General features: G+C 43.6%; 1 protein-coding gene across 1 annotated transcript in view; it reads left to right on the forward strand.

The window, feature by feature from the left end:
• hydin (HYDIN axonemal central pair apparatus protein) overlaps positions 1–9,700 on the forward strand; it is a gene marked incomplete at both ends in the record, with an annotated part of 156,030 nt that extends 146,330 nt beyond the window's left edge. The window contains 5 exons of the mRNA XM_080762251.1: positions 351–501; positions 1,034–1,264; positions 1,909–2,133; positions 4,297–4,578; positions 9,464–9,700. Coding sequence (XP_080618377.1) covers positions 351–501; positions 1,034–1,264; positions 1,909–2,133; positions 4,297–4,578; positions 9,464–9,700 — 1,126 coding nt within the window. The remainder of the gene's footprint in view (positions 1–350; positions 502–1,033; positions 1,265–1,908; positions 2,134–4,296; positions 4,579–9,463) is intronic.
• Between the last annotated feature and the right edge of the window lie 3,053 nt (positions 9,701–12,753).

Below are 12,753 nucleotides of genomic sequence, written 5' to 3' on the forward strand. Positions count from 1 at the left end.
CACATAAATATCGCCTATACAGCAACACTCTCGTACGTGTTTGTACTGCCAGGGAACCTTTTTTGCTATTTACAGTACAGAATATGGTACTGAAGTGTATATAGCGTAATACATTTTTTAAGTCCAACACATCACGTTCCAGTAAAAGTGAGAAAAGGATTGCAGGCCTATATAAGACGCACCTCTGGGGAGCACACTGATTGATTGATTGAATAGTTTATTAGACAGAAATTTAAAACAGGGCTGATCATTTGTCTAAGGGAGAAGTGATCCTTTCCTCTCCCTTAGGCCTGCTGAAAGGTGGAGTTTGCTCTGTAAATTCACAGATCTGTCATTTCAACCCCCTGCAGGTTCCGTGTGCTGATAGAGCTTCTGAAGCCTGAGAGGCCTGACGCTACGGTGGCCCTGAAGGGCCTGGATTATATCGATGTTCCTCCTCTGGCCAAGAGGGACTACAGGTTGTCTTTCTTCACATATAAGGAGGGGACGTTCAACGCTAAGGTCTGGACCTCTGGAACACGCTTTCAGTGCACGCACGCACGCACGCAGGCACGCAGGCATGCACGCACACATGCACACACAGCCTACAGTCCTTGCACCAGAGGCTGCATGGTCATCATCATGTAGTCACCCTGCAGGCCTTTAATGAAGCCTCCGCAGGGGTCATCAAAAGGTCCGTACATGGACATATATGTGTCCGTGGACCGTGGCTAAAGACTTGGTATTATTATATTATAATGTTCTTTTATTGCTTTTATCATAAGATCTCAATTACTGAAAGCCAAGTCTCCAGGTTTTCTTCTGAATATGTATGACACTTATTTACCACGATACTACGGCATATCATTTGCAATGACCCCCATAACTCTCAGAGTGTACAAATGGAACCAAATGGACCCTGGTCATTCAGGGCTTCCGTAGCTCTTTGTATTTCTGGTAATATTGTCCACTCATTTTGTAAACATGGCGGACAAAAATGTCCGCCACAAGCCAGCCTGCATGGCGATATGACCCCGGTTCCTCCGCTCTCCAGGTGACCTTCCGCAACGAGGCGTCCGCTGAGTTCCTGTTCTACAGCGTGAGCTTCAAGGCCACGCCTCCGGGCGTGGCGTCCAGCGTGGAGCTGGTGGCGGCGGTCCGCGGGACGGTGTCGGCCAGCGTGGAGGTGGACAACCCCCTGGCCGCGGCCGTCTGCCTCTCTGCCGAGTGCAAATGTCTGGACATCAGTGTCCCGCCTCAACGCACCCTGCCGGGGCAGTCTAAGGTGGGACACTGGTTTTATCCCTTATTAATTATTAACACTTTTTAGCTCAAGACCCCCAAAATGACATAATGGTCTAATCGCAATTATTTGAGATCATCGCAATTGTTTTGTCATAATCGTGCGTTTTCATACATTAAAAAATAAGTTGAAATAGTAAGCTTGTAGATCAGCTATTTCCACCTTTTCTTTTACCTGAATTTTTTTTTTTATGAATATGTCAGTAATTTCTTTGTATATTTCAGTTATTTGTCATATATCTTCCTCAGATGATTACCAGGCAAACAGAAATGTATTATTTATGTTCCAATGTTCAACACCAAACACAATGAAATCATTTAGTCGCTATTATTTGCGTGACCATTAATCGTCAAACTGTAATGGAGACAGCCCTTTAACCCATTTTTGGGCGGGAACCCCTTTTGGTGTTAGCATTATGTTATGCTTTAGCTATTGAAAAATAGCAGATCTACAAGCTCATAGCGCGCCCCCGAGTGGCGCGCTACGAGCTTGTAGGTCTGCTATTTTTGAAAACTGACATAGAAACATAGCTTTTTCAGAGAACTGTCAGGATGTAGAAGACATTTTTTTAGAATCTGATCTCAGGTCAGAATGGGTGCGTTCATGTTGTCCTCTCCGTCCAACAGGGAACCTTGAGCTTTGAGTTCCAGCCGCTGCGTGCAGGCCAGTCCACGGCACGGCTCAGCCTCCACAGCAGTGAGCTGGGTTCCTTCCACTACGAGCTGCGTCTCAGAGCGCTGCCCGCGCCGCCGGAGAAGGACGTGTTCTTCTCCTGCCCGCTGGGCGGCAGCCACTCCGCCACCGTCAAGTTCAGCAACTACTCCCGCGTCAAGGCAGAGTACTCCTGCAAGGTAAGAACAATTTACAATTTAGGCATTTAGCAGACGCTCTTGATCCAGAGCGACTTACATGAAGCAAAAACAAAAGCATCTTATATAAAAAGTAGTTATCATGAATCATGTATAAACTAAGAACGTAACAGTGGAGTATCTATGTCAGCTATACATACTATACTATATTATATATTATACAATATACATGTGTAGTTGTGTACTATAAAGTGCTATGACTACATAAAATGCAATTCTAGTGCTGTCTACGTAACAAGCTATAAGTCTGTCTAAAATACTATCTAAGTCTACATAAAGTGGGCTAGGCTAGGGCAAGTGCTAAGAAGGTCATAATAACAATGATGTTATGAAATATTACACAATAAATACAGGCTATATATAGGACTAGGAAAGATCAGATCATGTCTTATCTCAGGTACTATACTGTATGTAAATATGTTGGGATTTTTTTTGTTGACCTTGTTAAAAGTTTGTGGTAAAAGCGAAGAATAAAATAAACACAAGAAAAAAAGTTATTTGTATGGTTTTGTAGCAAAGGCTAGGAGAAACCCTTTACTTGTACAGTTTTGGTAAAAGCTTTGCTCAAACTTCTTTCTTTATTTCTTTATTATTCTAATAATACTAAAATAAATAAACTAATAATATTTTAAGAATTTTAAATTAGTTTTTCATTCACATCTCATTTCTAAATTGAAGGATTTAAAATGTTTTTTTTTACTATGATTCAGTGTAGCCTTGTATTTATTCATTGTGTCAAATGAGAAAGGATAATAGAAGTTAATAATGTTGATGATGCAAAGTGTAATTGATAGGAAGATATGTGAATAATTTAATTATATATTATATTTTTAAATGTCACGTCTATTTTTATTTTTTATTTGATCAGACTTAATTAAACAGTAAACATGCACACATAATTAAGCTGAGTTGATAAATACTATCATTATAAAAGACCAGCAACAGCACAATTGCAGTTACTGTGGTACTGGAGCTATGGCTTTGAAAGTTCCTTTGAGAACTTTCAAAAGGATCATCTTTGATGTACAATCCAACACTTGCACATGTCTGGATATGTTCTAGCTTATTTTTATGCCTATATATCTATTATATCGGCTAAATTCGTGGAGATTGTGTACATTTGTGTATATGGTGTATTTTGCCCTGCTACTAAAAAGAAAAAAGTAAGACAGGTGATTTGTTGTATTTATGTATAGGTATTTATTATATTTGCTGGTTCAAAATGTAACTTTGATGATGTGGTATTGAAGTGTAATTTTTATTTCTGCCTCTTGGCCAGTTCCCACTTGTAAAAGAGACGCAGTCTCAATGTGATTTTACTGGTTAAATAAAGGTTAAAAAAAAAAAATTAAGGCAATGCAAAAGAGTGAAGTAAACTTTTTGGGGTCGGTCAAATCAGCCACTGTTTTTTGGGCATAATAATTGCCTCGTGAATACGTGTACAATTTATTGTGCAACCTTGAATACCTATAACCTATTTCGCTGGCCAAAGATGATGATGGGGATGCTTAACCCATTCTGAACGGGCACCCATTTTGGTGTTGGCATCATGTTATGCTTTATCTATTGAAAAATAGCAGATCTACAAGCTCATAGCGCGCCACCGAGTGGCGCGCTACGAGCTTGTAGGTCTGCTATTTTTGAAAAATCGAAGAACGACTGACATTTTTAGAATCTGATCTCAGGTCAGAATGGGTTCATCAGACCAGTGTGTGTCCAGTGGAAACCTCGTAGGAATCTGATCTCAGGTCAGAATGGGTTAAGACTTCCATTTCCCCCCAAAACCGGGAGGTGAAATATTCCATTACTAGGCTCACGCTAATAAGTCTGATGTCTCTTTTGAACCTTGCCTTGTCCGGGACGGATAAGCTAAGGTGTTATAAACATAAGGTGTTGCCTAGCAACGGCCGCTGTAAAAAAAATGATTTTAGAGTTTTATATAATTCAAAACGACCTAAGGACGTGTCCACACGCCATTAGCACCCCGCGGTTTCATTTGAGAGGTTTTATTTGAAGTGTTAAAGCAAACATAAAAAGTCCATAGATGTGGCTGCCATATGACTAGGCTGCCCTAGCTTTAGCCCCTCAAAATGTTCAAGCCATGATGTTTAGGTTAACCGATACCTCTCTCTCTCTCTCTCTCAGACGGACTGCTCTAACTTCACTGTGGACAAGAACGTCAGTGCGTCGCCTGGGTTCCAGGCGGGGTCGGAGGTCAGCGTGGACGTGGTCTTTGAGCCCCACCAGCAGGGCGAGGCGAGGGGCCAGCTCACGCTGTCCTCGGCTGTCGGCGGCGAGTACGTGTTCCCCCTCCACGGGACGTGCGGACCACCCAAGGCCCAGGGCCCCTTCAGCATCAGGGCAGGCTCCAACGTCTCCATACCCTTCAAGAACGTCTTCCTGCAGACCACCGTCTTCTCCTTCCAGGTAAACGTCTTCCTGCAGACCACCGTCTTCTCCTTCCAGGTAAATGGCGGCTGGTGGGACTTAGTCCTCAGTCCTCACACCTTTCGATCTAGCATACAACATTGATGCATTGCTAGATGTAAGCAAGATGTAAGCGTCATGGCCGCCCCAATGCATTTCCAATGGAAGTCACATGGTTTGATGCAACATTTTGGACTACAAGCTGTTGTACGGCTTTCGGCTGTGTTTCGACTGCCCCCCACCCCCTCATACAACACAAATGTTGTGTCAAACCATGTGACTCCCATTGGAAATGCATTGGGGGCAAGATGTATCGCACCCTTTGTATACAACAAGCATGCATCAGTCTGTTGTAAAGGTGTGAGTGAGGACTTATGCAGTGGTGGGAAGAAGTACTCAAATGTTTTTCTTAAGTAAAAGTACCAGTACGCTGCAATGCAAAGGTACTCTGTTACAAGTGAAAGTCCGGAATTTAACATTTTAATTTACTTGAGTTGGAAGTACAAAAGTATTGGTATCAAAATGTACTTAAATTAAAAGTACTCGTGGTGCAGAATGATTTCAAAAGGTATGCAAATCTTTTGAAAATAGTGGATCTATACAAGCTCACAATGAAAATTGGACATACTCAAGTACTCAAGTAAGGTAAAAAAAGCTAAAAGTTTGGGGAATCCTTACCAAATCAAAGCAAAACATATGAGAGCGAAATCCAATAACCAGGGAAAACAAAACCAGATCAAAACCAACGTAACAAACACCCCGAACGGTTCTGGAGAACAATGAACACCCGAGGGGAAGAACGCAGGCAATCTGGCAGAGAGCAGATGGAAATGGGACGGTGTGTGTGTGCACTAGTGTGCAGTGTAGGAGACTGATTACTAAGGTATAGTTAACTGCACCATGGTAATTGGCAGTGGATGATGGCACACAAGGGCATGCCCATATGTAGCCATATCTCCTATCTATCTATAAATGCATGTCTCTGTCTGTGTGTGTGTATGGCTGAAATGCACGTAACTGGAGAACCGTTCGGAGTGCAGTGCCCAGTGTCGGTCGGAACCCACGGTTGTCCAGAACCCACCACAAAAGGCCTCTGCCCGGGCTCTGACAAGCCCATATATGGAGCTGGCCTGTTCTGACATCACAACACTCCATGTTTGGGCATGCTGGCCTGTTCTGACATCACAACACTCCATATTTGGGCATGCCTGACACAGAACTCCATATAAGGGGACACAGAGAGACAGATACAGAAATCTCCATATACGGGCATGAAAGGGACACAGACAGATGGGTGGTTGGGGTACTCTGACACAGACAGATGGATGGAAGGGGTACTCTGACACAGACAGATGGGTGGAAGGGGTACTCTGACACAGAACTATAGGAATAACGGCACACAGACAGATGGGTGGAAGGGGTACTCTGACACAGACAGATGGATGGAAGGGGTACTCTGACACAGACAGATGGATGGAAGGGGTACTCTGACACAGACAGATGGATGGAAGGGGTACTCTGACACAGACAGATGGATGGAAGGGGTACTCTGACACAGACAGATGGGTGGAAGGGGTACTCTGACACAGACAGATGGATGGAAGGGGTACTCTGACACAGACAGATGGATGGAAGGGGTACTCTGACACAGACAGATGGATGGAAGGGGTACTCTGACACAGACAGATGGATGGAAGGGGTACTCTGACACAGACAGATGGGTGGAAGGGGTACTCTGACACAGAACTATAGGAATAACGGCACACAGACAGATGGGTGGAAGGGGTACTCTGACACAGAACTATAGGAATAACGGCACACAGACAGATGGGTGGAAGGGGTACTCTGACACAGACAGATGGATGGAAGGGGTACTCTGACACAGACAGATGGGTGGAAGGGGTACTCTGACACAGACAGATGGATGGAAGGGGTACTCTGACACAGACAGATGGATGGAAGGGGTACTCTGACACAGACAGATGGATGGAAGGGGTACTCTGACACAGACAGATGGATGGAAGGGGTACTCTGACACAGACAGATGGATGGAAGGGGTACTCTGACACAGACAGATGGATGGAAGGGGTACTCTGACACAGACAGATGGATGGAAGGGGTACTCTGACACAGACAGATGGATGGAAGGGGTACTCTGACACAGACAGATGGATGGAAGGGGTACTCTGACACAGACAGATGGATGGAAGGGGTACTCTGACACAGACAGATGGGTGGAAGGGGTACTCTGACACAGACAGATGGGTGGAAGGGGTACTCTGACACAGACAGATGGGTGGAAGGGGTACTCTGACACAGACAGATGGATGGAAGGGGTACTCTGACACAGAACTATAGGAATAAAGGGACACAGACAGATGGGTGGAAGGGGTACTCTGACACAGACAGATGGATGGAAGGGGTACTCTGACACAGACAGATGGATGGAAGGGGTACTCTGACACAGACAGATGGGTGGAAGGGGTACTCTGACACAGACAGATGGATGGAAGGGGTACTCTGACACAGAACTATAGGAATAAAGGGACACAGACAGATGGGTGGAAGGGGTACTCTGACACAGACAGATGGATGGAAGGGGTACTCTGACACAGACAGATGGGTGGAAGGGGTACTCTGACACAGACAGATGGATGGAAGGGGTACTCTGACACAGACAGATGGATGGAAGGGGTACTCTGACACAGACAGATGGGTGGAAGGGGTACTCTGACAGAACTAGGAATAAAGGGACACAGAGAGATGGGTGGAAGGGGTACAACGGGACACAGAACTATAGGAATAAAGGGACACAGAGAGACAGACAGACATCTCCATATTGACGGGTACAACGGGCATAGCATAGCTCGTAGGGTCATGGATCTGCAACTTCCATCGTTACAAGAACTCCATATTATGGGCATAAAAGGGACACATGCATAATAACTGGGTGAATCATGCATTTACAACTTGCATCGTTCCAAGTAGTTTATACTGATTGACTGTTAGAATCTAGCCTCGGTCCCAGGCTTACTTATCTGCGAAAAGAAAAGCCTCATGGTTACAACGTAAGGCGGACGTATCCTCCGGAACATCTGTCAGATGTATTTCCCCCGGATACGATATTTTCCCGACCAATCACAACACTTGTTTCATTCGCGGAGAATGTAAACTGATTTGTAAAGCATCAACGTCATTTCCTGGGGCGATACTTCCGCTAAAATCCTGCAACTTCCGCCAAACAAATGAATGATAGCCTCTACAGCGTAGGTCTTGCCCAGGGTGGTTAGAATCTGGGTGCCATGTAGACATACATATTTCTGGCAGCAGTAGTACCGTAAACTGTTACTCTTGCATAGTAATGTCTTTCACATTCTCAGAACTGTAATGGAAATGTGAGTGCACGCACGCACACACATGCACGCACGCACGCATGCACGCACATGCATGCACACACACACACACACACACACACACACACACACACACACACACACACACACACACACACACACACACACACACACACACACTCAGTTGCTCATTATTACAATGGAAATGTTGAAATGTGATCAAAGGGCTTATAAGATGCCCCACACCAACTTCCCTCCCTCTAGTTTCACAAATTAATTAATTTTCATTGAACAAGGCTTTGCGCTCTACATTTCTTAATCAGAAGATGGAGCACAGATAATTCACTTAATTAATTTCTACTTATATTTTATTATTTTTGTCCTTTTTATAATGTGTTTATTTTCCTCTGTGCCATGACGTCTTAATTAATGTTTTATGAATTTCCTTGGTTGAAAGGCAGTGGTGGAAAAAGTACTCAGATGTTTTACTTAAGTAAAAGTATAAATACTGCAATCTACCCGGCTTATCCGGAGTCGGGTCGCGGGGGCAACACATTGCCAGCCTTCACCTTTCCAGAGCAACATAAATTCTTTGTTGACCGGCGGGGACCCCCCCAGGATTTTAGCATTAAACCCCTCCAGTTTTCCATCAACACCAAATCCTATTCTTCTAGCCCAGGGGTGCCCAAAAGGTAGATCGTGATCTACCAGTAGATCACACAGGCTGTGCAGGTAGATCACATGATGCCCCTAAAAATATATAATTTTAATTTAAAATAGGCATCTGCCACTTGAATTAAGGCGACTTGACTTTTGACATCAAAAAGTGCCTGTCAGCTCAAAGCCACAATGCAACATCTTCTATGTTTTCAAAAGTGTTGCGCACAAACCTCCGTAGCATTACAAAGTTATATACAGTATAGGCCTACTAAAAAAACAACCAATTCCATTTCCACCCTTCTATTATATGTGACCACTATTCCAAAGGTAGGCTACTTTAGAAAAAAAACTATTTTCAGCAAGTTGGCAATTCTTTGGGTGGGTAGATCTCGTTTAGCTGGGCATTTTGAAGGTAGCTCTCAAGTCAAAAAAGTGTGGGCGCCCCTGTTCTAGCCTAATGTTGGCAGAATGTTTGCCTATTATTATGAATCGGGACGCGATGGTCTCATTAATCAGACCCTTAATGTGGCTCCTCCTCCTATAGGTGGACAACCCATGCTTCAGTGTGAAAGGTGTGGACTCCATGCGCTCTAAAAAGACCCACAACATCCTGGTCTCATTAATATGTGGCTCCTCCTCCTCCTAGGTGGACAACCCATGCTTCAGTGTGAAAGGTGTGGACTCCATGCGCTCTAAAAAGACCCACAACATCCTGGTTTCATTAATCAGACCCTTAATGTGGCTCCTCCTCCTCCTATAGGTGGACAACCCATGCTTCAGTGTGAAAGGTGTGGACTCCATGCGCTCTAAAAAGACCCACAACATCCTGGTTTCATTAATCAGACCCTTAATGTGGCTCCTCCTCCTCCTAGGTGGACAACCCATGCTTCAGTGTGAAAGGTGTGGACTCCATGCGCTCTAAAAAGACCCACAACATCCTGGTCTCATTCGAGCCACCGGCGGCGGGCTCCGCCCGGGCCCCCTGCTTCGGCAAGCTGACCGTCTGCAGTCCGCGCTCGGAGGGCCACGGCCAGCCCTGCTGCTGGCTCTACTACCTCAGAGGGTACTGCCCTGACTCAGGCCAGAGGGACAGGGACAACATCGTCTAGAATCTAGACCACGCGTTGGTTCCCAAACTTTTTAGGACCCAAACATTTTAATTTAGACCTTTGCCCGGGACCCAAACTAGTGAAATTAGCAGATCTACAAGCTCAAAACGGGTCGCTTCGCACCGCATTGTGAGACTGTAGATCGGTTATTTTCACTACTTAATTAATATTATTTTTTTATTTATGGAATTTCTTAGATTTGTTCGTTATACATTTTTTTCTATGTTTTTATTTATAAAAATGTTTTGAAATATATATATTTTTTTAAATGTAGGAAATGAAAATGGCATTTTTAATCGAGTCGTGACACAAAAAAACCACTGTTTGGTAACCACTGGTCTAGATAGACTGTGATTCTCAACCCTTTTCATTTGAAGAAGGACCCCCAGTTTGATATGTATTATTGGACCCCATTTCATATATAACATTTTATCTCTGGGTCTTCATCTGTAGATCACTATAACACTATAACATTCCCCACATTGATTTTACTCAAGTGGAACCAAATGGACCTGTAAGGAGCCATTTCAATTTGTATGCTCTCTGGGTTATAGATCCATTTAAGGGTCCATTTGGTATCCTAATTAGCAGTTCATTGCCTCATTTAGTCTGGAAGTACCTCAAGGACCGCTGAGGGTCCCAGGAGGACCCCACATTGAGAGCCAGTGACCTTGAACACCAAACAGGTGCACAATCAGAAACATGTCCAAAACAGCTTCACAAAGAGAAAATACAAGAACATACACGGCAAAAGTGTTCGACTCTTTTTTTACAATCTAGAGTTAAATGAATACACATTTTAACTTAATGCTTTTCTATATTTTTTGTCTGTGTGTAATTGTGTTTTTATCAATTATCCAGAACCATACAGCACATGTTCGAGCCAAAGAATAGTACCCAGATGTACATACCGTAGCACTACGTTAACCCATTCTGAACGGGAACCCATTCTGGTGTTAGCATCATGTTATGCTTTAGCTATTGAAAAATAGCAGATCTACAAGCTCATAGCGCGCCACCGAGTGGCGCGCTACGAGCTTGTAGGTCTGCTATTTTTGAAAAATCGGATCAGACCAGTGTGTGTCCAGTGGAAACCTCGTATGAATCTGATCTCAGGTCAGAATGGGTTAAACACATTGGTATTTAATGTTTTAATAAAAGGCAACTCTGAAAACCAGCACTAGGCTGTCATTACGCTGTTATCCACATGGGGGCGTTCATGCCAAGCAGTCGCCATAATAACTCTAGCCTCCAAAAATAGTTTCTCCCTCAGGTGGTTCAGGGATATAGAGATAATTAACTATGCAAATCCTTATAATCTTTGACCCCTATGTCACAATCTGTCACTCCTTGTCCCTCGTGGGTGTAAATGCAGTCAGTCAAACATACCTTTGATAACCTCTATTTTATACTTTAAAATAACTGTGTTTATTTTATACTTGTTTGCTGCTCCGCTGAAAGGGCACAGCTGAAGTGGAGACTCATTAACAAAGGTTAGACGTGTGTGTGTGCATAATGTTCATAAATGAACACACACACACACACACACACACACACACACACACACACACACACACACACACCTCTAATGAGCAGCGAGACTGAGGCCTCATTCACACGTACCAAACGCCAATCAAGCAAATGTGTTTTTTTGGGCCACCACAATGCTTTTCCAGTGGGAATCACATGGTTTGATCAGACATTTGTGTTTGATTGTGGTGGCCCAAAAAACCCCCCCAAAACGACCAAACATTTGCTTGATTGCTGTTTGGTACGTGTGAATGAGGCCCTATAGTCCAGAAGTCATCTTTTCATCTGATCTGTCCCCATCACTGATCAACTGCAGCACAGTGGGGGGGGCTGATACACTTACTATGCATGAATGGTTCAGTGAGTTGTGCTGCTGGCCAATGTTTTGTTCTGTTGATCTTACCTTAAATGAGGCGGAAAATAATACAATGATTGCAGCTTGAAGAAACGACACATTTGCTTTTCAAATAAGAATGTAATGGGAGTCACAGCGGTGGTTCGTCACTCAGTCAGTCAGTCAGCACTCAGCAACAACACCAACAACATGGTACCACAGAACCACAACAACACCAACATGGTACCACAGAACCACAACAACACCAACATGGTACCACAGAACCACCACAAGGCTCCAGAGTCCAGACATCCCAAAACAAACTGGTCGGGCTACTGCTTGGACTCCTATAACCTATCACCTCCGCTCCCCCTTGCTCATTGTGATAGGTTGGGATGGCTTAGGGTAGATAGACGATGGAGTACAGCAACTTGCAATGGGCCTGGTCTATAATGTCTACACTATAGTCTACAAGATACACCACTAAGATACCCATGTAGGCCTAATTGACAAAATACTGACTTAAAGCGCAAATAACATGCATTTTAAAACTGCTTTTAATATTTAATATATTGTCTATGTCCCTCAAAGTTACTTATTTATAATGGTTTGAGCGTCAATCACCTGCACTCTCATGACTGATAACCAGCCCTTGTCATTTCTTTCTGGACTTTGAAAACAGTTTTAGCTGCAGTACCACAATGTCCTGAGGTGGTGGTGCTGTTATGCACATTATTTATTATTTGAGATATTATAATACTGATACTAGATAAAAACCAGGCTTGTTTCCATTCCATGCCAGCTGGGAAAATCAACAATGGTGGACATTGTAAACAAAATGGAAATGCAAATTTGGAACTGAAGACTGAAGAAGAGGAGGAATTATACAAGTAGTAGGGTGACATTGATGACATCACGATGATGTTGAACTGTTCCTGAGAGCAATTTCAATTAAAGCACCTAATGATATGAAAGCCTGATTGTTCAAAATTGGTTATTTGTGGGGATAGAAAACACATATGGGAGCCCCAAAAACACAAAAGAAATGGAACAAGTTGAATTTTATGTTATACCGGTCCGGTAGGTCCTTTAATGTCAACGCCAGATCACAACACCAGAGGGGGAGCTCCTCAAATCAAGTTCAACCCAGATTTGGCTCAAACAAGGGGTTAAATTAGCTCCTATGCCG

The sequence above is a fragment of the Protomyctophum bolini genome (assembly GCF_963924005.1).
Source record: "Protomyctophum bolini genome assembly, chromosome: 4".
NCBI classification, from domain to species: domain Eukaryota; kingdom Metazoa; phylum Chordata; class Actinopteri; order Myctophiformes; family Myctophidae; genus Protomyctophum; species Protomyctophum bolini.